At 46.0% G+C, this 25,907-nt stretch overlaps 1 protein-coding gene and 1 pseudogene across 7 annotated transcripts in view; one reads left to right on the top strand and one right to left on the bottom strand.

Moving 5' to 3' along the window:
* Positions 1-25,174, bottom strand: part of LOC100350760 (GON-4-like protein) — a 78,868-nt gene extending 53,694 nt beyond the window's left edge. For 2 of the 7 annotated variants that reach the window (XM_089299838.1, XM_089299841.1), the window contains exons 1-3: positions 25,136-25,174; positions 20,564-21,097; positions 10,657-10,845 (exon numbers count right to left, since the gene is read on the bottom strand). In XM_089299838.1, the coding sequence (XP_089155964.1) occupies positions 10,657-10,845; positions 20,564-21,071 (697 nt within the window). In that variant the 5' untranslated portion in view covers positions 21,072-21,097; positions 25,136-25,174. Of the gene's footprint in view, positions 1-1,927; positions 2,045-10,656; positions 10,846-12,898; positions 13,059-20,563; positions 21,098-22,362; positions 22,453-22,763; positions 22,836-25,135 lie in introns of those variants that run through there. The other 5 variants (XM_089299840.1, XM_008264339.5, XM_051857207.3 and 2 more) reach the window with 5 other exon arrangements.
* LOC149125496 (large ribosomal subunit protein eL32 pseudogene) lies at positions 14,552-15,155 on the top strand (annotated as a pseudogene).
* Positions 25,175-25,907: the final 733 nt, after the last annotated feature.

The following is a 25,907-nucleotide window of genomic DNA, read 5'->3' as shown; positions in this document are numbered from 1 at the left end:
GGAGTGAACCAGCAGAGAGAAGAGATCTCTCTCTGTCTCTCTCTCTCTCTCACCCCACCCCTGTAATTCTGCCTCTCAATCTTTCAAGGCTAAGGCAGATGCTGGAAGCCAAATAATAAAGAGAGGAGATCCAAGAGTGGTGCAGAGAAAGAAGTTTGGACTTAATGCGGGAAAAGAGTAAATGAGATGAGAAGGGAGCCTTTGAGAAAAGAAATTTACATGAAAATTTTTAGTAATTTTCACTGTATATTGTACTAAGTAGTTCCCTTTTTGCTGCTTCCTTAAAAGACCACTGATAGAGATGGACACTGGGTTCTGCAGTTAGGATACCACTTTAGGACACCTCCATCCCATATGCCATGTCCTGGTTTGAGTCTTGACTCCACCCTTTCTGATGCAACTCCTACTTGTACAAACCCTGAGTGGCAGTGCTAATGGGTCAAGCACTTGGGTCTCTGCCACTGACATGGGATCTGAATAGGGTTCTAGGCTCCTGGCTTTGGCCTGGCCCAGTCTTGGCTGTTGGGAGCATTTGCAGAGTGAACTGGTCTGTCTCTCTTTCTGCCTTACAATTTAAAAAAGCAGAGGCTGGTGCTTTGGCATAGTGGGTTAAGCCTCTTCCTGCAGGGCCAGCATTCTATATTCCGCATCCATGTGGGAAACCTGGAGGACATTCCTGAATTAGGCCTGATCCAGTCCTAACCATTGTGGCCATTTGGGGAATGAACCAGAGGATAGAAGTTCTCTCGTTCTCCCTCTCCTTCTATGCTGTGGCGTAGTGGGTAAAGCCGCCGCCTGCAGCGCCAGCACCAGATATGGGTGCTGGCGCGAGTCCCAGGTGCTTCACTTCCAATCTAGCTCCCTGCTATGGCCTGGGAAACCAGCAGAAGATAGCTCAAGTCCTTGGGCCCCTGTGCCTGCATGGCAGACCCGGAGGAAGCTCTTGGCTCCTGGCTTCAGATCAGTGCAGCTCCAGCGGCTGCAGCCAATTGGGGAGTGAACCAGCAGATGGAATACCTTTCTCTCTCTCTCTCTCTCTAACTCTTTCAAATAAATAAATAAGTCTTTAAAAATAATGTGATAAAAAATTTTAAAAAGGAAAATAAACGAATAAACAAAAATTGGAAAAGAAGGTAATCACTAGTAAAGAGCTTTATCATATTTTGGGTACTTTTTAGAGTTATTTATATTCCTTTTTATTTTTTTAATTAATTTATTTGAATGGCAGAGTTACAAAGAAAGAGGGAGAGATACAGAGATAAAGAGATCTTCTATCCTCTGGTTCATACCCCAAGTGGCTACAATGGGTAGGGCTGGGCTAGTGGGAGCCAGGAAGAACTCCATCTGAGTGGCAGGGACTCAAATACTTAGGCCAATTTCTGCTGTTTTCCCAGGCACATTAACTGGATTGGAAGTGGAGCAGTGGAGACCTGAACTAGTACTCTTATAGGATGCAGCATTGCAAGCAGTGGTTTATTCCACTATGCCACAACGCCAATCCCTGTTTCTTTTATATCTGACACCTTGTTGGGATATGCCTCAAGTCAGACCATTTTTGTTTAGATTGCACAAATATAAAATGTGTTTATTTGAATCCCACTTTTCTCACCCTTAAAATCCTTATCAGAACACATTCACTGCCATTAAAAATTCTGTATCCATTCACATTAGCTACAAAAAATTAAATACCTAGAAATAAAATTAACTATGGAAATGAATAATGTCAACAATGAAATTACAAAACACTGATAAAAAAATGGAAGAGGACATATAAAAATGGTGGCATCCCATGTTCATGGATTAGAAGTGTTAATATTGTTAAAATGGTCATATTACCCAAGCAATCTTCAGATACAGTGCAGTCCTTATTCAGATGCCAATGACATTCATTACAGAAGGAGAGAAAATAATCACAAAATATACATACAGGGGCCTGTGCTGTGGTGTAGCAGGTAATGCTGTCCCTTGTGGCACCGGCATCACATGTGGGCACCAGTTCAAGTTCTGGCTTTTCCACTTCCAATCCAGATCCCTGCTAATGTGCCTGGAAAAGTAGCAGAAAATGTCCCAAGTGCTTGGGCCCCTGCACCCATGTGGGAGCCCTGGAAGAAACTCCTAGCTCCTGGCTCCTGGCTTCTTGCTTTGGATCAACCCAGCTCTAGCCATTGTAGCCATTTGGGGAGTGAATCAACAGATGGAAGCCCTCTCTGTCTCTCGCTCTCTCTATAACTCTACCTCTCATATAAATAAAATCTTTAAAAAAAAAAGAAATTGTGGTATATTTATATAGTATGGAATATTACTCAGTCATAAAAAAATGAAAGCCTGTATTTTGCAACAAAATAGATGCAACTTTAAACCATTATGCTTAGTAAAATAAGCCAGTCCCAAAAAGACAAATACCATGTTTTCCCTGATCTGTGGTAACTAACAGAGTACCAAAAAAATGTAATGTATAGGAGTGAAATAGACATTTTGAGATTCAATGATTATTTACAGCCCTTGTCTCTACTGTTGAGGAACAGTATTTTTTGTTTCTTACTATTTGTTGAATTCCTTACTTAGTTTAGGGTTACTCTTATGAGTATAAAATAGACCGAGAGTAGATCATTGTAAAAATTAAAGGAAGGGGGGCTGGAGCTGTGGCATAGCGGGTTAAAGCCCAGGCCTGAAGTGCCAGCATCCCAAATGGGTGCCGGTTCTAGTTCCAGCTGCTCCTCTTCCAATCTAGCTCTCTGCTATGGCCTCGGAAAGCAGTAGAAGATGGCCCAACACCGGTTTGAGACCAGCTGCTCCACTTCCAATCCAGCTCTCTGCTATGAGCTGGGAAAGCAGTAGAAGATGGCCCAAGTCCTTGGGCCCCTACACCCACGTGAGAGACCCAGCAGAAACTCCTGGCTCCTGGCTTCAGATTGGCGCAGCTCTGGCGGTTGCGGCCAATTAGGGAGTGAACCATCGGATGGAAAGACCCCCACCCCCACCTCTCCTCTCTCTGTGTAACTCTTTCAAATAAATAAATAAATCTTAAAAAAAAAAAAAAAAAAGATGACCCAAGACCTTGGGCCCCTGCACCCACGTAAGAAACCTGGAAGAAGCTCCTGGCTCCTAGCTTCGGATCGGCGCAGCTCCAGCCATTGTGGCCAGGCCATCTGGGGAGTGAACCAGCAGATGGAAGACCTTGCTCTCTGTAACTCTTTCAAATAGATAAAATAAATCTTTTAAAAAAAAAATTAAAAGAAAGAATGAGAAAGGAAAGAAGGTGGAAGTAGGAGGGAGATTAGGGTGGGAAGTATTAGTAGGGTCCTAAATGTGTATATGAAATACATGAAATTTTTTTCATCTTAAAAAATTTTTTTAAAATAATAAAATAAATTAAAAAAAAACAAAAAACAAAAAACAAGAAGAATCCAGCAGAGGGTGCCTTCACCAGCACGTTATCACTCTGGGCAACTGAGGCTCACCTCTAAGGACCTCTGAGAGACTATGTAGAGCACACCTCAGAACTGTGGCACTGGAGGGATCGGCGTTGCAGCACAGAGGGGTAGGCCGCCTCTTACAACACCAGCATCTCAAATATGAGCACCAGTTGGAGTTCCAGGTACTCTACTTCCCATCCAGTTCCCTGCTAATGTGCCTGGGAATGCAGCAGAAGATGATCCAAGTACTTGAGCCCCTGCACCCACATGGGAAAACTGGATGAAGTTCCTGGCTCTTGACTTTGGCCTGGCCCATCCCTGGCTGCTGTGGCCACTTGGGAAGTGAACCAGCAGATGGATGATCTCTCTCCTGGGTCTCCCTCTAACTCTGCCTTTCAAATGAATAAATAAATCTTAAAAAAATAAAAACAGAAGTCTAACTATGTGGTTAAACTATCCCCATGTTTAAATTATAGCAGAAACAATTTTTATTTCTGATCTTGACACCAAATTTATTAGGGAATATTGGTCTGTAATGAAATCTAACACATTTGAATTCTAGCACATTTCATAGGCAAGCCACAAAACAATATATAATGTGATTACTTCTTATTCTGTTTTAGAAATAATCCTTTATGTTACTTTTTAAAATACTGGGATACCACTGACTCCAAGAATTCTAAAATAGAAACTTTAAAAAGGGAAGCCACTGATTTTTCAGAATCAGACTGGAAAAAAAACAAAAAGAAAATCTAATTTTTCCTTTCATAAGATAATTAACTAGAGAAGGTGGCTAAAAACAAGATATTTCCTGAGAAACAGACTTAATCATATAAACAATAAACTGAAAGAAAAATGCACAGTAAAGTGGGATGAAATCAGAAAAACACGGGTGAGTTCTGTAATATCTGAATCAATAAGTGGCTCAGACCTATTAAAGGGCTGCTTAACATCATCATCAGGGGCCGGCGTGTGGCGCAGTGGGTTAACGCCCTGGCCTGAAGCACCAGCATCCCATATGGGTGCCGGTTCGGGTTCCGGCTGCTCCACTTCCGATCCAGCTCTCTTCTATGGCTTGGGATAGCCGTAAGAGATGGCCCAAGTCTTCGGGCCCCTGTACCCACATGGGAGACCTGGAAGAAGCTCCTGGCTCCTGGCTTCGGATCGGCACAGATCTGCCGGTGCGGCCAATTGGGGAGTGAACCATCGGATGGAAGACCTCTCCTCTCTCTGTGTAACTCTGACTTTAAAATAAATAAATAAATCTTTAGACAAACAAACAAAAAAACCAACACCATCAAAAACATGGACAGTACATCTGGTTCTGGCCATGACAAACTATTTTTTTATTAGGTTAACTTTCCTGCCAAACACAATGATAAAGCTACATAAAAGTAGAACAAAATAAATACAGCAACAATCTGAAGGACTGGATAATAACCACTCTGGACAGGATAGATGGAGTTGTGATCCTTGAGAAGGGAAGCACATAAGGAGAACCTAAACTGAAGGCAGCAGTCTTGCTTGGCAAAGAAGATATAAATTAGGAGCAACCAAAATAGCTAAGATTGAGAGATAAAACCCTGCGGAGGAGGAAACTAAGGAAAAATGAGTCAAATAGTCTCTGTAGAAATCCCTTTTAAATTCTGGTTGACTCTTAAGCTATGCATAAACAGAATGAAACTCAAAGAAACCCAGAAGGAAATAGCAACTATGAAGCTAAAGACCAAATGCACCATGGGCATTTGGCACAGCAGTTAAGTAGCCACTTGGGACACTCCCATCCCACATTGGAGTGCTTGGTTCCAGTCCCAGCTCTTCTGCTTCTGATCTGACTTCCTCCCAATGTACACCCTGGGAAGTAGCACACGATGGTTCAAGTGCTTGAGTCCCTCACACCCACATGGGAAACTGGATAGAGTTCTGGGCTGAGGCTGAGGCATAACCCAGCCCTAGCTGCTGCAAGCACTGGACAGTGAAAACACAGATGGAAGATCTGTCAGTCTGAATCCCTTTCAGGTAAAGTAAAAATAAACAAAAAAATCTGTAAAAAATAAAGAGCAGAGGCTATCGCTGAACTATACCAGATTAAGACTCTGTTTGCAATGTCAGCATCCTGTATCAGAGCACCAGTTAGAGTCCAGGCTACTCTGCTTCCAATACAGCTGCCTGTTACTATGCCTGGGAAAGCAGCAAAAGATGGCCTAAACACTTGAGTTCCAGGCTCCTGGCTCTGCCTTAAACCAGTCCCAGCAGTTATAGCCATTTGAGGGAACCAATAGATGGAAGATCTATCTCTTGATCTCCTCCCTCGTCAATGTATCAAAAAAAAAGCTTTTCACAAAATCCAACCCAATTCACTTTAATCATCTAGAAAATAATTCATTCTCAATATGATAAATGACAGCTATAAACAATCTACAGCAAGGGGCAGGAGTTGCAGCACAGAAGGTTAAGCCTCCACCTGAAATGTCACAACCCATATCACAGTACCTGCTTCAATTACCAGCTACTCTTGAGCTTCAGATCCAGCTTCCTACTAATGCACCTGAGAGGTGATGGCCCAAGTACTTGTGATCCTGCCAAGTAGGGAACCCAGATACAATTCCAGACTCCTTACTTTGGCCTGACCCAGCCTTGGCTGTTGTGAGCATTTGGGTAGTGAATCAGCAGATGAGAGCCCTCTCCCTCTGTTACTCTGCCTTTCAAATAAACAAACAAATTAAAAAAAAATAAATTAAATAAATTAAAAAATAAAAAATGCAGCTCAATGGTGAAAGATTAAATGCATTTCCCCTAAGATCAGGAAAAAAAAATACACACATTAAAGGTGCCTACAAATGCAATGACAGAGAAATGGATAAATGAACACGGGACGGACAACAGGAAGGAAGGTAAGCAGCAAAGATGGATAAATGGATTAGAAAAGGAAGAAAAAACTCTATATTCAGATAACATAATTATCTATGTAAGAATCTCTAAAGTATGTACAAGAAAGCACACAGAGATAGTATGTGAAATTAGCAAGATCACAGGATAGAAAGTAAAATATCAAGATTCACTATATACTAGCAACGAACAATCAGAAATTAAAAAAAGAATACTAATACTAGCATTGAAAAGAGAAAAATCTAGGTGTTCATAAATTTAAGAAAATATAGGAAAATATTATATGCTAAAAACTGCAAAATAGGGGCAAGTGTTGTGGCACCTTGGGATGAGCTGCCATTTAGGACATCCAACATCCCCAATCTGAGGGCCTGGATTGTTACAGCTCTTCCACTTCTAATCCAGTTTCCTGCTAATGCACCTGGGAAGGTATTGGATGATGGTATAAATATCTGGGTCCCTGCCACCCACGTGGAACATCAAGATGGATTTCCTGGCTCCTGGCTTTAGCCTGGCCCAGCATTAGTTACTAATGGCACTTAGAGGAGCCAGTACTGTGGCACAGTAGGTTAATCCTCATAGTTCAAGTTTCAGCTGTTCCACTTCCAATTCAGCTCCCCTGCTAATGGCCTGGGAAAGCAGAAGCAGATTAACCAAGTGCTTGGGCCCCTACAATGGGAGACCCGGGAGAAACTCCTTGGCTCCTGGCTTCTGATCGGCCCAGCTCTAGTCATTGTGGCCATTTGGGGAGTGAACCAGCAACGTAAAACTTCTCTCTATGTCTCTCCCTCTCTCCATCTGTAACTCTACCTCTCAAGCAAATAAATAAATCTTAAAAAAAAAAAAAAAAGTTTTAAAAAATGGCATTTAGAGAGTGAACCAGCAGATGGAAGATAGGTGTCTCTCCTCTCACCTTGTCTCTCCACCTTTCAAATAAATAAATTAAAAAAAAAAAAAAACTAAAAACTACTGTTGAGAGAAAAACCTAAATAAATGAAGAGAGCTATTTCCATATCATTATTGAACTCAGCAATCAAACAATTCTCTCAAATTCATCCATGGATTTATCACTAATCAATAGTAAAGCAAGCATTTTTATAGAAAATGACAAACCAATTTTAAAACTTATAAGGATGTACAAAGAACCTAAAACAGCCCAACAATCTGGTTAAAAATAAATTAGGTGCCAGCATTGTGGCACAGCAAGTAAAGCTACCTACTTCAACACCAGCATCCCATATGGATGCCAGGTTCGAGTCCCAGCTGCTCCACTTCCAATCCAGCTCCCTGCTTATGCGCCTGGGAAAGCAGCAGAGATGACCCAAGTGATTGGGTTCCTGAACCCATGTGGCAGACCTGGAAGAAGCTCCTGGCTCCTGGCTTCTCTCCAGGCCAGCCCCAATTGTTACAGCCATCTTGGGAGTGAACCGTTGGATAGAAGGTATCTCTACCTCTTCCTCTCTCTCTCTCTCTCTAACTCTGTGTTTCAAATAAACAAAAATAACGCTTCTAAAATAAATAAAGAACAACTTGAAAGAGACTACTTGACTTCTACATTTATTCTGTCATAGTAATCAACACTATGTAATATCATTCAAAGGTTACACACATGGATCAAGGGCATGCAATAGAGTCTAGAAAAATATCCACATGGGGTCAGCATTGTGGCACAGTGGATTAAACCACCACTGGAATGCTGACATCTTACAAGAGAACCGGCTGGAGTCCTAGCTGCTTCACTTCTAATCTAGCTCCCTGTTTGTGTGTCTAGGAAAGCAGGGAAAGATGGCCCAAATGCTTAGGCCCCTGCCACCCATGAGGGAGACCTAAATGGAGTTTTAGGCTCCTGGCTTTGGGCTGCCCTATCCTGGCTGTTGCAGGCATTTGGAGAGTGAACCAGCAGAGCGAAGATTTTGTGCTCGCTCTCTCTCTCACTCTCTCTCTCTGTGCCTCTCAAAGAAATTCAAGTAATCTTGTGACAAGTAATAATTTGACAAAGGTGTAAAAGCAATTTAATGGAAAAAGGACTATTCTCAATAACGAATGCTGAAATAACTGAACATCTCTATGCAAAAGGAGAACCTCTACCAATCCATAACTTTTAAAAAAATTAACTCAAAATAAAGCATATATTAAAATGTAGTATGCTAAAATATGACATATAAGGAAACTGCAATCTTAGGCTAGATGATATGACACCATAAAGGAAAAACTTGAATTAGTTCCCCATGCTAAAAATGAAACAATTTTAGTATACTAAATAATAGCAGTATTAGGCCGGTGCCATGGCTCAATAGGTTAATCCTCCATCTGCAGCGCCGGCACATGGGGTTCCAGTCCCAGTCGGGGCGCCGGATTCTGTCCCGGTCCCTCCTCTTCCTGTCCAGCTCTCTGCTGTGGCCTGGGAGTGCAGTGGAGGATGGCCCAAGTGCTTGGGCCCTGCACCCTCATGGGAGACCAGAAGAAGCACCTGGCTCCTGGCTTTGGATCAGCACGGTACGCCGGCCCCAGCGGCCATTGGGGGGTGAACCAACGGAATAAGGAAGACCTTTCTCTCTGTCTCTCTCTCTCTCACTGTCCACTCTGCCTGTCAAAAAAAAAAAAAAAAAAAAAGTAATAACAGTATTGAACTATAATGCATAAAATAAAACAAATAACCAGGAATCCATACTTTATATACAAAACTAAATAAAATGAGGGCAGCTCTTCTTTATACAAAAACTTTCTTAATGCAGAAGGAATGAGACAGGAAAAAAAAAAAAAAAACAAACCCACCATTAGAACTACAAAGTAAGGGATGGGCACTGTGGTGCAGGAGGTTAAGCTACTGTTGCAATGCCTACATCCCAAATCAGAGCAACAATTCAAGTCCCACTTATCTCAGTTTTAATCCAGCTCCTGGCTGATGTACCTAGAAAGCAGTGGATAAGGGCTCAAATACTTGGGACCTGGCCACCCATGTGGGAGATGTAGTGGGAGTTCCTGGCTCTTGGCTTCAGCCTGGCTCATTCCTGGATGTTGCAGCCATTTAGGAAGTGAACCAGAGGATGGAAGACATATCTCACTCTCTCTTTCTCTCTGTAAATCTTCAAAAAAATTTTTTTGAAAAAATTTCAAAGAGGCCTAACCCTATAAAAATTTCCACCTAACAAAAAAGAAGTGCACAGGGGCTGGCACTGTGGCGCAGCGGGATAACGTCCTGGCCTGAAGTGCCAGCATCCCATAGGGGCGCTGGTACTAGTCCCGGCTGCTCCTCTTCCAATCCAGCTCTTTGCTATGGCCTGGGAAAGCAGCAGAAGATGGCCCAAGTCCTTGGGACCCTGTACCCACGTGGTGGGAGACCTGGAAGAAGCTCCTGGCTCCTGGCTTTGGATCAGCGCAGCTCCAGCTGTTGCGGCCAATTGGGAGTGAACCAGCAGATGGAAGGCCTCTCTCTCTCTCTCTTTCTGCCTAACCCTGACTTTCAAATGAATAAATAAAACTTTAACTTTTTAAAAAAAAAGTGCACATGCTCACCAAAAGATACACAGTAGAATGTTCACTGCAACACAATCCAGAGTCACCTGTAACTGTAAACAATCAAAATACTCATCAAGAAGTAAATGGATAAAGGAAACAGAGGCTGGCACTATGGCATAGTGGGTAAAGACACCACTTGCAGGGCTCACATCCCATGTGGGTGCCAGTTCGAATCCCAGCTACTCAACTTCCCATCCAGCTCTCTGCTATGACCTGGGAAAGCAGTAGAAGACGGCCCAAGTCCTTGGGCCCCTGCACCCACATGAGATCAGAAGAAGCTCCTGGTTCCTGGCTTCAGATCGGCCCCACTCCAGCTATTGCGGCCACCTGGGGAGTAAATCAGCAGATGGAAAAATCTCTCTCTTTCTCTCTCTCTCTCTCTCTGCCTCTCTGTAACTCTGCCTTTCAATAGATAAATCTTAAACAAAGAAAGAAAAAGAACACAGAATACTCGAACAGAATATTATACAGCAATGAAAACAAACCATCTACAGGTACATACAGCAGTATGAATGAACGTCATAAACATAATGTTAAGTGAGAAAGAAGCAATCACAAAAAGTACACATATTTTTCCATAAATGTAAAAGACAAAACAGGTGAACCAATATTTGCTGCTGGAAGTCAAACAGTGCTTATCCACATATGGATAAAAACTGAAAGAGGATAGAGAGACTTCAAGGTAGTAGTTGTATCCTATTTCTCCATCTGGCTGTCAGTTAAATGTATTCAATTTCTGATAATTTAGTAAACTCAGGAAGTATTTGGAAACAAGCAACATTCTGCATTTACACTTCTAAGAAGTCCTTTTTAATGAAAAAAGAAAGCCTACCCATTGGAATAAAGAGTCCACCGTCCTCTGTTTCCTCCTCAGCTTGGTGAGCCACAGTCCTGAGAGTCTTTTCTTGAGAGGCACAGACATCTGGCTGGGATGACTTCCTAGGCTGCGCTCCAGGTTTTGTGGATTGGATGCCTGATGGCAGAAAAGGCATCGCCCCTCCAGAATGCATTTGAGGTTTTCCTAAAAGAATCACAAATATTGCTCCACACTTGGCCCATTCTCAATTATATTCTGTTGTAAATATCAGCATCTTGTTAAGTCTTGATAGTTAAGACTACTTCACAAATGAAGTCCACACTGTATGTATAGGTATTGCCCTCTCTAAAAGACAGCATCCCAGGGAAAATACTGACCTCTAAACGCAGACTCAAACTGCCCATCTTTAAAGCCAGGGAGTAGGGGCCAGCATTGTGTGCACTGGATTAAACTGACACCTGTAACACTGGCATCCTTTATGGGCACTAGTTTGAGTCTGGACTCAGCCTGGCCCAGCCCCAGCCTTTGCAATCATTTGGGGAGTTAACCAACAGACGGAAACTTTCTCTCTGTAATTCTTTCAAATAAATAAAATTAAAATTTAAAAATAATTGAAATTTAAAATAAATTTTAAAATAAGTCAGGGACATACTAGGAAATTGTTAAGGGTCCTTCTATTTCTAATATGCCTTGAGCTTTGCATTTTTTCCCACGAAAAAAAAAATTGGATGCAGGTACTGTCACACAGAAGATTAAGCCTCTGTCTGCAGTGTGGGCATCCCATAGGTGTGTCAGTTCAAAATGCAGCTGCACCACTTCCAATTCAGCTCCCTGCTAATGTGCCTGGGAAAGCAGAGGAAGATGGCCCAAGTGCTTGGGTCCCTACACTCACATGGGAGATCCACAAGAAGCTCCTGGCTTCAGCCTGGCCCAGCCCAGTTGGGGCCATTTGCGGAGTGAATCAGCAGATAAAGACCTTTCTCTCTCTCTCCCCCTCTCTGTATCTTCTTCAAATAAATAAATAAATCTTTTTTAAAAAAACTGAATCAATAGTGGCAGGATGACATAAGAATATTTTATACACATGGCCATTAATAAATTTAGCCAAGTATGAATGATACATTACAAAATGTCTTGACTCAGGACCAGCATTGTGGCGCAGTGGGTTAAAGTCCCAGCCTGCATCCCAGATGGGTGCCAGTTTGAGACCCAGCTGCTCCATTTCCAATCCAGCTCCCTGATAATGTGCCTTAAAAAGCAGTGGAGGATGGCCTAAGACCTTGGGCCCCTGCAACCACGTGGGAGACCTGGAAGAAGCTCCTGGCTTCAGATTGGCACAGCTCTGGCCATTGCAGCCTTCTGGTGAGTGAACCAGTAGATAGAAAACCTTTCTTTCTTTCTTTCTCTCTCTCTCTCTCTCTCTGTAACTTGTCTTTAACATAAATAAAATAAATCTTTAAAAGAAAAAAACAATCCTGACTCAACTTTAACAGTAGAAAAGTAGTTATCACCATAAAATTTTAAATATATATTCCTACAGTTCATTAGGCAATTCTCTTCAACTTTTGTGTTGTTCTTTTTGGGAAGGGAGGGATAACAATAAAAAAAAAAAAAAAAGAAAAAGAAAAGAAAGGGGACAGCTTTATGGCACAGCAGGTAAAGACACTGCCAGTGAAGCTGACTTCCTATATGAGCACTGGTTGATATCCTGGCTACTCCACTTCCGCTCTCTGGTAATGGCCTGGGAAAGCAGGAGAAGATGAACTAAGTGCTTGGGCCCCTGCGGCAACATGCAAGACCTGGATGAAGCTCTTGGCTCCTGGCGTTGCAGCCATTTGGGAGGTGAACCAGTGGATGGAGAATTTCTTTCTTTCCCTCTTTAACTCTTTCAAATAAATAAATCTCTGAAAACAAAAAGGCTAAGAGACCTGGCACTGCAACACGGCAGTGAAGACACAGCTTGGGATGCCTACATCCCATATCAGAGTGTCTGGGTTCCTGTCCCAGCTCTGCTTGCAATTCCAACTTCCTGATAATGTAGAGCCAAGGAGCAATGATGATAATGATAGCTCAAGTACTCTGGGTCTCTACCATCCCTGGGAGACATTAAGAGTTTCAGATCCTGGTTTCATCCTGGCCCACGCCCTGTTGTTACAGACATTGAATCAGCAAATGAAAGGTATCTCTCTCTCTCTTTCAAGTAAAAATAACTAATTTTTTTTTAGATTTATTTTACTTATTTGAAAGACAGACTTACAGAGAGAAGTAGAGACAGGGAGAGAGGTCTTCTATCAACTGGTTCACTCCCCAGATGGCCACAACGGCCAGAGCTGCGCCACTCTGAAGCCAGGAGCTTCTTCTGGGTCTCCCACATGGGTGCAGGGGTCCATTTACTTGGGCCACCTTCTGCTGCTTTCCTAGGTGCATTAGCAGGAAGTTAGATCAGAGGTGGAGCAGCCGGGTCTTGAACAGGTGCCGATATGGGATGCACTGCAGGCAGCGGTTTTACCCATTACACCACGGCGTCAATCCTACCAGCCAAACTTCTTTTAAAAAAAAAAGTTTATTTATTTATTTTGAAAGTCAGAGAGAGCTTCCACCTGATGGTTCACTGCTCAGAGGGTCACAACAGCCAGCTCTGGGCCAGGCCAAGGCCAGGAGCCAGGAACTTCTTCCAGGTCTTCCACATGGGTGGTAGGGGTCTAAACACTTGGACCATTTTCCCCTACTTTCCCAGGCAACTATCAGGGAGCTGGATCAGAAGTGAGGCAGCCAGGAAGCGAACCAGTGCCTATATGGGGTGCTAGTATCGCCGGCAGTGACTTTACCCACTATGCCACAGCCAGGGCCCCACTCTCAGCAAAATTTCTTTTTTTTTTTGACAGGCAGAGCGGACAGTGAGAGAGAGAGACAGAGAGAAAGGTCTTCCTTTGCCGTTGGTTCACCCTCCAATGGCCGCCACGGCCGGCACGCTGTGGCCAGCGCACCGTGCCGATCCGATGGCAGGAGCCAGGTACTTATCCTGGTCTCCCATGGGGTGCAGGGCCCAAGCACTTGGGCCATCCTCCACTGCACTCCCTGGCCATAGCAGAGAGCTGGCCTGGAAGAGGGGCAACCGGGACAGAATCCAGCGCCCCAACCGGGACTAGAACCTGGTGTGCCGGCGCCGCAAGGCGGAGGATTAGCCCAGTGAGCCGCGGCGCCGGCCAGCAAAATTTCTAATAGGTAATTTCAATGAATATCACAGCACAGCTTTTTAACTAATAATATTTAATAACTAAGAATAATGCTATAGTTTCAAAACTGACCTGACAGAAATGATTTTTAAGATTTATTTACTTCAAAGTAAAAGTGAGGGGCAGGCGCCGTGGCCTAGTGGGTAAAAGCCACTGCCTGATGGCCGGCGCCGTGGCTCACTAGGCTAATCCTCCACCTAGCAGCGCCGGCACACCGGGTTCTAGTCCTGGTCGGGGCACCAGATTCTGTCCCGGTTGCCCCTCTTCCAGGCCAGCTCTCTGCTACGGCCCGGGAGTGCTGTGGAGGATGGCCCAAGTGCTTGGGCCCTGCACCCCATGGGAGACCAGGAGAAGCACCTGGCTCCTGCCTTTGGATCAGCGCGGTGCACCAGCCGTGGCAGCCATTGGAGGGTGAACCAACGGCAAAGGAAGACCTTTCTCTCTGTCTCTCTCTCACTATCCACTCTGCCTGTCCAAAAAAAAAAAAAAAAGCCACTGCCTGCAGTGCCAGCATCCTATGTGGGTGCTGGTTAGAATTCTGGCTGCTCTACTTCTGATCTAGCTCTCTGCTATGGCCTGGGAAAGCAGAGGAAGATGATCCAAATCCTTGGGCCCCTGTACACCCATGTGGGAGACCTGGAAGAAGCTCTGGCTTCAGATTGGTGCAGGAAGACCTCTCTGGCTGTACCACTCTCTGTAACTCTGTCTTTCAAACAAATAAAATAATGCTTTTTAAAAAAGCACAATTCTGCTTCTCTTCCTCGGCACTGCCTCCGGAGGTGGCTGCCTTCTCCTCGGCACCATGGCCGCCCTCAGACCCCTGGTGGAGCCCAAGATCGTCAAAAAGAAGACCAAGAAGTTCATCCGCCACCATCGAACAGCTATGTTAACATTAAGCTAACTGGTGGAAACCCAGAGGTATTGACAACAGGGTGCGGAGAAGATTCAAGGGCCAGATCTTGATGCCCAGCACTGGCTACGGTAGCAACAAGAAGACCAAGCACATGCTGCCCAGCGGCTTCCGGAAGTTCCTGGTCCACAACGTCAAGGAGCTGGAGATGCTGCTGATGTGCAACAAATCCTACTGTGAAGAGATTGCTCACAATGTCTCCTCCAAGAACCACAAGGCCATTGTGGAGAGAGCGGCCCAGCTGGCCATCAGGGTCACCAACCCCAACGCCAGGCTGCGCAGTGAAGAAAATGAGTAGGCGGCTCGGGTATGCATTTTATTTGTGTTTAAATAAAACCTTGAAAACCGCAAAAAAAAAAAAAAAAAAAGGCACAATTCTCTAAAATCCTTGAAGCACCTGGCTCCTGGCTTTGGATCAGCATAGCTCCAGCCGTAGCAGCCATTTTGGGGGTGAACCAATAGAAGGAAGACCTTTCTCTCTGTTGCTCTCTCTCACTGTCTTAACTCTATCTGTCAAATAAATAATTTTACAAAAAGAGAGAAAAGGAAAAAATTTTTTTCACAGCATATCTGTAACTTGTTTTACTGCCATTCTAAGAACTCTAAATTGACAACACAAAATTAATCACCAGAGAACTATACTAATCCACTAATGGTTTGCTGAAATCTGTCTAATCAGTTTTAGAAAGTGATTAGCATACGAAGAAAAAGCCTAAGTAAAAGAAGGGCAGGAGTGGGATTTGTGGCACAGTGCATTAAGCCACTGTTCAGGATGCCTGCATTACATAGGAGAGTTGATGAGTCCTGGCTGCTCCGTTTCTGATTCAGCTCCCTGCTAATGCACCTGGGAGGTAGCAGATGATGAGTTCCCATCATTCATGAGGAAGACCTACACAGAGGTCAGGGCTCCTGGCTGTGGACTGGCCTACCCCAGCTGATGGCAACATTTAGGGACTGAACAAGTAAATGGAAGACAACAACAAAGACCTAACCACTAACACCAGCACCCTAGAAACATCATTCAACAATGTATCAATTGTAGCAAAATATCAATACTTAAAAAATATCCAGATGCCTTTTTTTTTTTTTGACAGGCAGAGTTAGACAGTGAGAGAGAGCAACAGAGAGAAAGGTGTTCCTTCCGTTGGTTCACCCCCCAAATGGCTGCTACGGCCCGCGCACTGCGCCCATCTGAAGCCAGGAGCCAGGTGCTTCCTCCTGGTCTCCAATGTGGGTGCAGGGCCCAAGCACTTGGGCCATCCTCCACTGCCTTCCCAGGCCACAGCAGAGAGCTGGACTGGAAAAGGAGCAACCGGTCAGAACCGGCGCCCCAACCAGGACTAGAACCTGGGGTACCAGCGCCTCAGGAAGAGGATTAGCCTAGTGAGCCGCAGCACCAGCCTCCAGATGCCTTTTAAAAATTATTTGTGGGGGCCGGCGCCGCGGCTCACTAGGCTAATCCTCCGCCTAGCGGCGCCGGCACACCAGGTTCTAGTCCCGGTCGGGGCGCCGGATTCTGTCCCGGTTGCCCCTCTTCCAGGCCAGCCCTCTGCTACGGCCCGGGAGTGCAGTGGAGGATGGCCCAGGTGCTTGGGCCCTGCACCCCATGGGAGACCAGGAAAAGCACCTGGCTCCTGGCTCCTGCCATCGGATCAGCGCGGTGCGCCGGCCGCAGCGCGCCGGCCGCGGCGGCCATTGGAGGGTGAACCATCAGCAAAGGAAGACCTTTCTCTCTGTCTCTCTCTCTCACTGTCCACTCTGCCTGTCAAAAAAAAAAAAAAAAAAAAAAAATTATTTGTGGGGAAGCTGTGGCATAGTAGGCTGGGTTTCTATGCCAGCATCCCATATGGGCACCAGTTTGTGCATTCCTTTTCCAATCCAGCTCTCTGCTAAGGCCTGGAAAAGCAGCAGCAGATGGCCCAAGTGCTTGGGCCCTTGTACCCTCTTGGGAGACAATAAAGAAGCTCCTGGCTCCTGGCTTCAGATCGGCACAGCTCCAACCGTTGCAGCCATTTGGGGAGCAAACCAGAGGATGAAAGGTCTTTGTCTCTCCCTCTCTCTCTCTCTCTGTAACTCTACCTCTCAAATAAATAAAATCTTTTAAAAATTATTTATTTATTTTGAGATACAGAGAAAACCCTTTATTCCCCAGAGCACTCCCCAAATGACCCAACATTAGGAGTGAAGGCCAGGCCAAAGCAAGAAGCCAAAAACTAGATCCAGATCTCCCAAGTGGGCGGAAAGGACCCAACCACTTCAGCATTACCTGCTGCCTCCCAGGTTATGAATTAGCAGGAAATTGAAATGGGGAATAAAGACAGAAATTAAACCCAGGCTCTCTGATGTGGGATGTGACACCACAACTAGTGGCTTATCAGGGTAGCTGAAGGCCCACGACTGGATGTCTTTCTGTCAAAATCCTGATGTCTTTTCTGTATTTTTTTCAATATTCCTACAATGAATATGATGCTGTTATTTCCATAACAATGCAGCAAAAAGAATGTGCACTATTTTGACTAAAAAGTTATCATCGGGGCTGGTGATATAGCACAGCAGATTAAGCCATGGCCTGTAGCGCCAGCATCCCATATGGGTGCCAGTTCAAGTCCAAGGGCTCCACTTTAGACCTGGCTCCATGCTAACATGCTTCGGAGAGCACTGAAAGATGGGTCAAGTCTTTGGGTCCCTGCACCCACAGGGAGACCCAGAAGCAGCTCCTGCCTCCTGGCTTTGTCCTGGCCCAACCCGTCGTTGTAGACATCTGGAGAATGAACCAGCAGATGGAATATCTCTACCTCTGTGTTCTTTCTGTAATTCTTTCAAATAACTAAATCTTTATTTTTTTTAAATAAATAAATCTTAAAAAAAAAATTTATAAGAGCCAGTGCTGTGGTGCAGTGGGTTAAAGTTCAGTATACATTGCCGGCATCCCACATGGGCACTGGCTCAAGCCCCAGTTGCTCCACTTCCAATCCAGCTCCCTGCTTAGCAATCTGGGAAAGCAGCAGAGGATGGCCCAAGTCCTTGGGCCCCTGCACCCACATGGGAGACCTGGAAGAACCTCCTGGCTCCTTATCAGCACAGCTCCTACTGTTACAGCAATCTGGGGAGGGAACCAGCGGATGGAAGACTTCTCTCTGTCTCTACCCCTCTCTGTAACTATGTCTTTCAAATAAATAAATCTTTTTAAAAATATATCATTGACTTTTTTTTAGATTGTTCAATATTTCCCAAAAAAGACACATAAGAATTTTCAACCTTTCTTCCTGTTTTGTGTGTATTACATTTCTATTTAACAAGAAAAAAAAGTTACTTGAGAAATAACTTTTTGTGAGCCTGCACTGTGGTACAGCAATGTTAAGTGGCTGCCTGTGACATTTGTATCCATATGACTGCACATGAGCCCCTGCTGCTCTGCTTCCAACTCAGCTCTCTGGTTACTAGCTTGGGAAGGCAAAAGATGACTTCCAAAATCGATGGTCTCTTGCAACTTATGTGGGAGACCTATATGGAGTTCCAGGCTCCTGGTTCAGCCTGACCCAGGCTCAGATGTTATATCCATCTGAGGAGAAAACCTGAGGATGGAAGATCTCTGTTTCTCATTCTCTTACTAACTTTCCCTTTCAAATAAATAAATTAAAAAAATACTCACAATGTACTTTTTTCCAAAAGACTTATTTATTTGTAAGATGGAGTTACAGAGAGATACAGAGAGAGAGATCCTCCATCCATTGGTTCACTCCCCACATGGCTACAATGACTGGAGTCGGGCCAGATCAAAACCAAGAGCCAAGTGGGTAGGAGGGCAGGTATGGTGGGAAGAATCACTATATTCCTAAAGCTGTACTTTTGAAATCCATGAAGTCTGTATTCCTTAAATAAAAGGTTTTGGGGGGTGAAAAAAAATTTAAAAACAAACAAACAAAATAGGAGCCAGGAGCTCCATCAGGGTCTCCCATGTAAGTGAACAGACCCAAGCACTTGGGCCATCTTCTGATGCCTTCTAGCCACAATAGCAGGGAGCTGGATCTGAAGCGGAGCAGTTGGGACAGAACTGGTGCCCACACGGCATGCAGTATGGCAGGCAGCAGATTAACCCAATGCAACACAGTGCTGGCTCCAATGCACCTTTTTATTGGTATTATTTATATGTCCCATTAATGAAAGTGCAAGATGCTAGCACCAATTTTCAGCTGAGTCTATAAGAAAACACTTTTTCCAAAAAGAGCTTCCACCTGGAGCCGGCACCATGGCGCACTAGGTTAATCCTCCACCTGTGGCACTTGCATCCCATATGGGCGCTGGTTCTAGTCCCGGTTGCTCCTCTTCCAGTCCAACTATCTGCTGTGGCCTGGGAAAGCAGTAGAGGATGGCGCAAGTGCTTGGGCCCCTGCACCACATGGGAGACCAGGAAGAGCTCCTGGCTTCAGATCGGCGTAGCATAAATTTCAGCTTAGCCATTAAAATGGTTACACCTACCTACAGCAAAATTCTAAACAGCTTACATGAAACACAAAGCCCTTCACAACCTATCCTCTACCTAGCACTCTGAAGTCATCTCCCACTTCTTCCAAGAAGCTATGTCACCTTCCACTTCCACCCATTTACCTCTGCACACACTGCTCGTAGCCTTGGGGCTCACGCCACCATCCTGTCAAACTGCAAATCAGCCTCCAAGGCCCAAGGGTCATTCACACCTACAGAACCTCTCCCCATGTGCCAGGCAACAGTCTCTCCCTTTAAGCAGCTCTCTCTTCCAGGAGCCGGCGCCGCGGCTCACTAGGCTAATCCTCCGCCTAGCGGCGCCGGCACACCGGGTTCTAGTCCCGGTCGGGGCGCCGGATTCTGTCCCGGTTGCCCCTCTTCCAGGCCAGCCCTCTGCTGTGGCCAGGGAGTGCAGTGGAGGATGGCCCAGGTGCTTGGGCCCTGCACCCCATGGGAGACCAGGAAAAGCACCTGGCTCCTGGCTCCTGCCATCGGATCAGCGCGGTGCGCCGGCCGCGGTGCGCCGGCCGCAGCGCGCCGGCCGCGGCGGCCATTGGAGGGTGAACCAACGGCAATGGAAGACCTTTCTCTCTGTCTCTCTCTCTCTCACTGTCCACTCTGCCTGTCAAAAATAAAAAAAAAAAAAAAAAGCAGCTCTCTCTTCCAGGAGCCCCACTTCAGGGATACCTACCAATCCCAGAAGCCCATATCCAGCTCATCTCTCCTGACACACAGGACACAGGATGAGAAAGGAAGGGATAGCAAAGATCTAGGGAACGGAAGGGGAAAAGCAAGTCTCAACCCATACATAAAGTTCACTGCTGGGGCCGGCATTGAGGCACAGCAGGTGAAGCCACTGTCTACAACACTGGTGGTACAATATGAGTGCCACTTCAAGTCCTGGCTGTTTTGCTTCTGATCCAGCTCCTTGCTAATCTGCCTGGGAACAAAGTCAAAGAAGGCCGAAGAGCTTGGGCTCCTGACACCTAAATGGGAGAACCATATAGAGTTTCAGGCTACCTGATTTAGTATGGCCCAGTCCCCGCCAGTGGCCATTTGGGGAGTGAACTAGCATAGATCGATCGTTCTCTCTCTCTCTCAAATCTGCCTTTCACAAACAAATAAACCTTAAAATAAAGAAAAGATAAAACCTCACTGCTGAACCTTCTTAAGCACAAGTCCAATTTCATGACAAGCTGGTACCCCTTTGCAATAACCCTACTTAATGGCTCTGTGGAAAAGGCAATGACAAAGTGGTGTCCACGTGGAAAATGGACCTTCCATATCTTACCTCCTTCTTCTTTGCCTTCTTCACTACTAGATTCTTCAGAAAAAGTCTCCTTCTTGCTAAGACGGTCACCTCTGTCTTCTACGGTGACAGATCCAGGACTCAGACTGACTCTTTTTGCTCTCCTGGAACCAGCAGTCTGGAATTTTCCTTTACCCATGTGCATGTCAAGGGAAGGGAAGGACTCCAAGGCAGGCAGGGTGATTCCCTGAGCCATGTCCACATCAACACCGTCTAGGACTGGAAAATGTGTGTCCTGGGTGAGCGTCCTTGCACTCAAAGGTGCGTCCTCGGCAGCAGCCTGCCGCCCTGCATCCTGCACACACGCTACTTCAGGGCCAGCTCTTCTGTCAGGACTCGGGCCCCAGCACAGCGACACGGACTGCAGCTCTCTCACCTGGGCAGAGTCGAGGTTAACAGCAGATTCTAAGTCTACATCGACCTCCTCCTGCTGGCCCTTATGCTGTGGGGACTCTGGCACCGTACTTCTTCTCTTCTTACAGGGCAACATTGTAAAAGCTCCACTTTTGTTCCCTCCTGAAAGGATAAAAGCAAGTTTTTACCACGTTCATATTAATTGCTTGTGACAACACTGCCCTTTTCATTTACTCATGCTGATTCATAAATAAAATATTTTACATCAAACACACTCTCTCCTTGGGAGGGAAAGGATAGTACTTGCAGTAACTGAGTTCAAATCCCAATTCTACTTCTGATTACTATGGCCAACCAATGTTAACAGCTCAAAAGTTTCAGCTCCCTCAACTGTAAAAATAATTACTTGCTTCATAACTGCTGTTCTAACAAATAAGTAGTGATTAACAGGTGTTAGTTATTACCACCATCAGGGAGACAGACTAACACAATGGTAGGAAACTATGGTATGAGTGCCAGCAGCCTGGTGCAGTGGGTTAAGCCACTACCTGCTGGCATCTCATTTCAAAGCATCTGCTAAGGCACCTTAGAAGGCTGTGGATGATGACCCAAGTGCTTGAGCCCCTATACTCCACGTGAAACCAGGATGCAGTTCCAAATAGCTGGCTTCAGACTGGCCCAGATCTGGTTAGTGCCACCAGTGGGGAGTGAACCACCACATGGAAGACCTCTCGCTCGCTGTCTTCCTCTCTCCCGCTCTCACTTTGCCACTCTTCCTTTCAAACAAATAAACCCTTATTCAAAAACTGTGGAGTCAAACTGCCTGCATTTGTTTCCCAAGTCAGCTTATCTTAAGCACGATGACTTTACATGAGCTACTGATCCGGAAACTATTTCTTCAATTTTTTTTTTTTTTTTTTTTTTTTTAACAGGCAGAGTGGACAGTGAGAGAGAGAGACAGAGAGAAAGGTCTTCCTTTGCCGTTGGTTCACCCTCCAATGGCCGCCGCGGCCGGCGCACCGCGCTGATCCGATGGCAGGAGCCAGGAGCCAGGTGCTTTTCCTGGTCTCCCATGGGGTGCAGGGCCCAAGCACCTGGGCCATCCTCCACTGCACTCCCTGGCCACAGCAGAGAGCTGGCCTGGAAGAGGGGCAACCGGGACAGAATCCGGCGCCCCGACCGGGACTAGAACCTGGTGTGCCGGCACCGCTAGGCGGAGGATTAGCCTAGTGAGCCGCGGCGCCGGCCTTATTTCTTCAATTTTTAAATAAAAACAACACCTACATCATTAGACAAATCAGTAAATGTATACTACTGTTTTCATAAACAGGCTTTTACATTAAGAGAAACAATAAAAAACCAAAGGACAGTGTCACAGAGCTGCAGTGTAAGCCGATAACTGCAGTGCCAGCATCTCATACACGCACCAGTGAAGAGTCCCGGCTTCTCTACTTCCAATCCAGTCCTTGATGGTGCACCTGGGAAAGCACTGGAGGATGGACCATGTGGTGAGGCCCCTGCATGCACATGGGAGACCGGATTAAGCTCCCGGCTTCAGCCTGGCCCAGCCCTGCACATTGAGGGTATTTGGGGAGTGCACCAGTGGATGGACGGTCTTTCTCAACTACTCTTTCAAATAAATAAACAACTCTTAAAAAAAATAAATATTGGGGTCAGCTCCATGGCAGAGTAGTTTAATCCTCCACCTGTGGTGCTGGCATCCAATATAGGCACCGGTTCTAGTCCTGGCTGCCCTGCTTCCAATCCAGCTCTCTGGTATGGCCTGGGAAAGCAGTAGAAGATGGCCCAAGTGTTTAGGCCCCTGTACCTGCATGGGAGACCAGGAAGAAGCTCCTGGATCCTGGCTTCAGATCGACGCAGTTCTGGCCACTACAGCCATCTGGGGAGTGAAGCAATGCAAGGAAGACATTTCTCTCTGTTCCTCTCTCTCACTGTCTATAACTCTACCTCTCAAATAAATAAATAATAAATTATGTAATAAATAAATAAATAACTGTGGCATAGCAGGGAAAGTGACCACCTGCAGTGCTGGCATCCCATCTGGGTACCAGTACAAGTCCCAGTTGTTCTACTTCAGATCTAGCTCCCTGCTAATGCACCAGGGAAAGCAGTGCAAGATGGTTCAAATAATTCGGTCTTTGCACCCATGTGGGAGATCTGGAAGAACCTCCTTGGCTCTTGGCTTCAGATCCTCCTAGCTCTGGCTGCTGCAGCCATTTCAGGAGTGAACCAGCCAACGGAAGATCCCATTCTAACTCGATCTTTCAAATAAATTAATAAATTAAAAAAAAAGTTTCCAGAAAATGAAATTACAAGATGGTTATTTAAAAAAAGGAAGACGGGGCTGGCGCTGTGGCACAGTGGGTTAACTCCTTGGCCTGAAGTGCCGGCATCCCATATGGGCACCGGTTCGAGACGTGGCTGCTCCACTTCCAATCCAGCTCTCTGCTGTGGCCTGGGAAAGCAGTAGAAGAGGCCCAAATCCTTGGGCTCCTGCATCCTTGTGGGAGACCTGGAAGAAACTCCTGGCTCCTGGCTTCAGATCGGCATGGCTCCGGCCATTGTGGCCAATTGGAGAGTGAACCATCAGATGGAAGAACTCTCCCTCTCCCTCTCTCTCTCTCTCCTCTCTCTGTGTAACTCTTTCAGATAAATAAATAAATCTTAAAAAAGAGAAATATTAAAAAAAAAAAGGAAGACACAAACAATCAAAGTGTGCTTGTTTTAAAAACTAGCCAATATTAACAAGTTTTCAAACAAGGAAGAGGAGTCATATTATTCTCTGTACTGTTACTTCAAGACTTATTTTCAATTCCACTAACACACTTTAAAAATAATGCCGACATAACCGTGAAAATATTCTTTTATATTCTTAAAGTCCTGTTTTGCAAACCCTTTTTACAGTACTTATCATTTTAGTAATTGTCTCTGTCTCTTTCCCACCTACCTCCACCAAAATTATGAGATTACAGAGTAAGAAGCTTACTCCAATTAATATGCCGAGTATTCAGAAGTATCTGGGTTTGCAGATATACAATGTCCCATTAGGTATCAACAAAATGAGAATTCTCTGAATAATACAACTAAAAAGAGCCTTGAAAAAACTTATTCTTGTAGAAAGGGTTGTGGAGCAGTGGGTTAAGCAATGCATGCAATGCTCTCATCTCACAGGGGCACAGTTTGAATTTCCAGCTCCTCCACTTGCAATCCAACTCCCTGCTATGAAACAACTGAGAAAGCGCAGATGACCCAGGTACAGGGAGCCCTTTCATCCACATGGCAAAAACAGTAACAGTTCCAGTCCAAGCTCCTGGATTCACCTGGCCCAGGCCTGCTTGCTGCAGTATTTTGAACAATGAACCAACAAATGGAATATCTCCTTTGTGACTCTGTCCTGGTCTGTAATTCTGCCTTTCAAATACATAAATATTGTTTAAAAAAACTTACTCTGCACAGCCTTTGGTACAAGGGTTCAACATTATATAGAAATTGACAGTAATATCTACCAGGAAGAATTTGCCCTCATACATTAATGCCTGCACATCAGAGACCTAGATGAAAGCTTGGAGTTGAGAACCGAAAAAAGTTTCTCTAAGAGTCCGCTACAAAGCCTCCCTCATCCAAATCTCCAATACATGGGGGGTGGGGAGGTCTCCCCTGCTCCGTCCCCCAACCGACCCATGCCTTCTCGCTGAAATGACAGCTCAACAAACACGTGAGGATGCCGTGGGCAGCGTTGGTAAGGAGAGGAGCGCGAGTGCCCAGGCAATCCCTGCTCTCACAGGTGAACTACTGAGGGACGAAAAGGGCAGCTGTGGCTCAGTCGGCAGCGGGCACCCAATGGCTCCGGGCACCGAACGCACAGCAACAGCGCCCAAAGCCCCAGCCACTGAGAACGGCGTCGGCCCCGCACCGAGAACGAAGGCAGCCGCGCCGCGGCCCCTCCCGGACAATCATTTCAAAAAGGCCTCCGACCTGCGCTTTCCAGCCCCCGCGCCGAGCGCTGGCCCCAGTCCGACTCCCAGGAGAAGCCCTCGCGCCCCTAACTTCCGTCCTGCACGCCGCGCCCACCCTCACACCAAACCCCTACCATCCCGGACAGCCTGCGCCCAGGTGGTCCCGCTCCCACCGGCCGCTCCCCGCCCCTCAGCACAACCCCCGACACCCTCAGCAGCCCACCTCATCCCGCGGAATCCGGCATCCGCGCCACCGGAAGTCAGCCAACGGCGCCCGGTGACGTGCGCGCCCCCGGGCCGCGGCGCGCGGCGACTGCGCGTCAAGAAGCATGCGCCAACCTCCAGGCGCCATCCTGCTTGAGGGCACAATGAAGCCACGGCGGTAGCACGTCAGTTACTGGCAAAATATTTGTAGAGGCGTCCTGGACTTTGTCTCTAGAACGCTCCCCGTCTGCACAAAACGGCCCGGTTGACAATGAATCAGTCTCGCCGCGAGACACCTGCGACACAGAACCAAGGACACAGAGAAGGAGGAATCTCGTGTTTACAAATAACGCAGTTTCCTGAAGGACACAAAGGCAGTGTTGCACTCAAGCTATAATAATACCTCACATCTGTGTAATAATCGGCGTTATGCAAGATGCTCCCACGTTATCTTGGGTGACTGGCTCTCCACAGTCGACCCGGTGAGACAGTGGAAATTACCATACTGTGCTGCGGTTTGCACAGGACGTAGTTCTGGCTCACTTGGGTGCTTGCTTTCACAAGGTGAACACCTATCAAGGGACTCCGGTATCCGATGTCCTAAGTCTAGCTCCTGGGGCGTCGTCGACGGCCAGTACTTCAACACATGTGTTCTGAGTGAACGAATGAATGACTCCTAGCCCATGTTCTCACTGTTATAGGTCAGAACATCAAATGGAAAATTGCATTCAACTCCATTGTACAGGAGAACCTCCAAGGACGTATGCATAGGAACCGATCCTGTCGGGAAA

This window comes from Oryctolagus cuniculus, chromosome 7 (assembly GCF_051225735.1).
Source record: "Oryctolagus cuniculus isolate XC-2025 breed Fujian yellow rabbit chromosome 7, ASM5122573v1, whole genome shotgun sequence".
NCBI classification, from domain to species: Eukaryota; Metazoa; Chordata; class Mammalia; order Lagomorpha; family Leporidae; genus Oryctolagus; species Oryctolagus cuniculus.
This window is presented reverse-complemented; position numbering and strand designations above follow the sequence as displayed.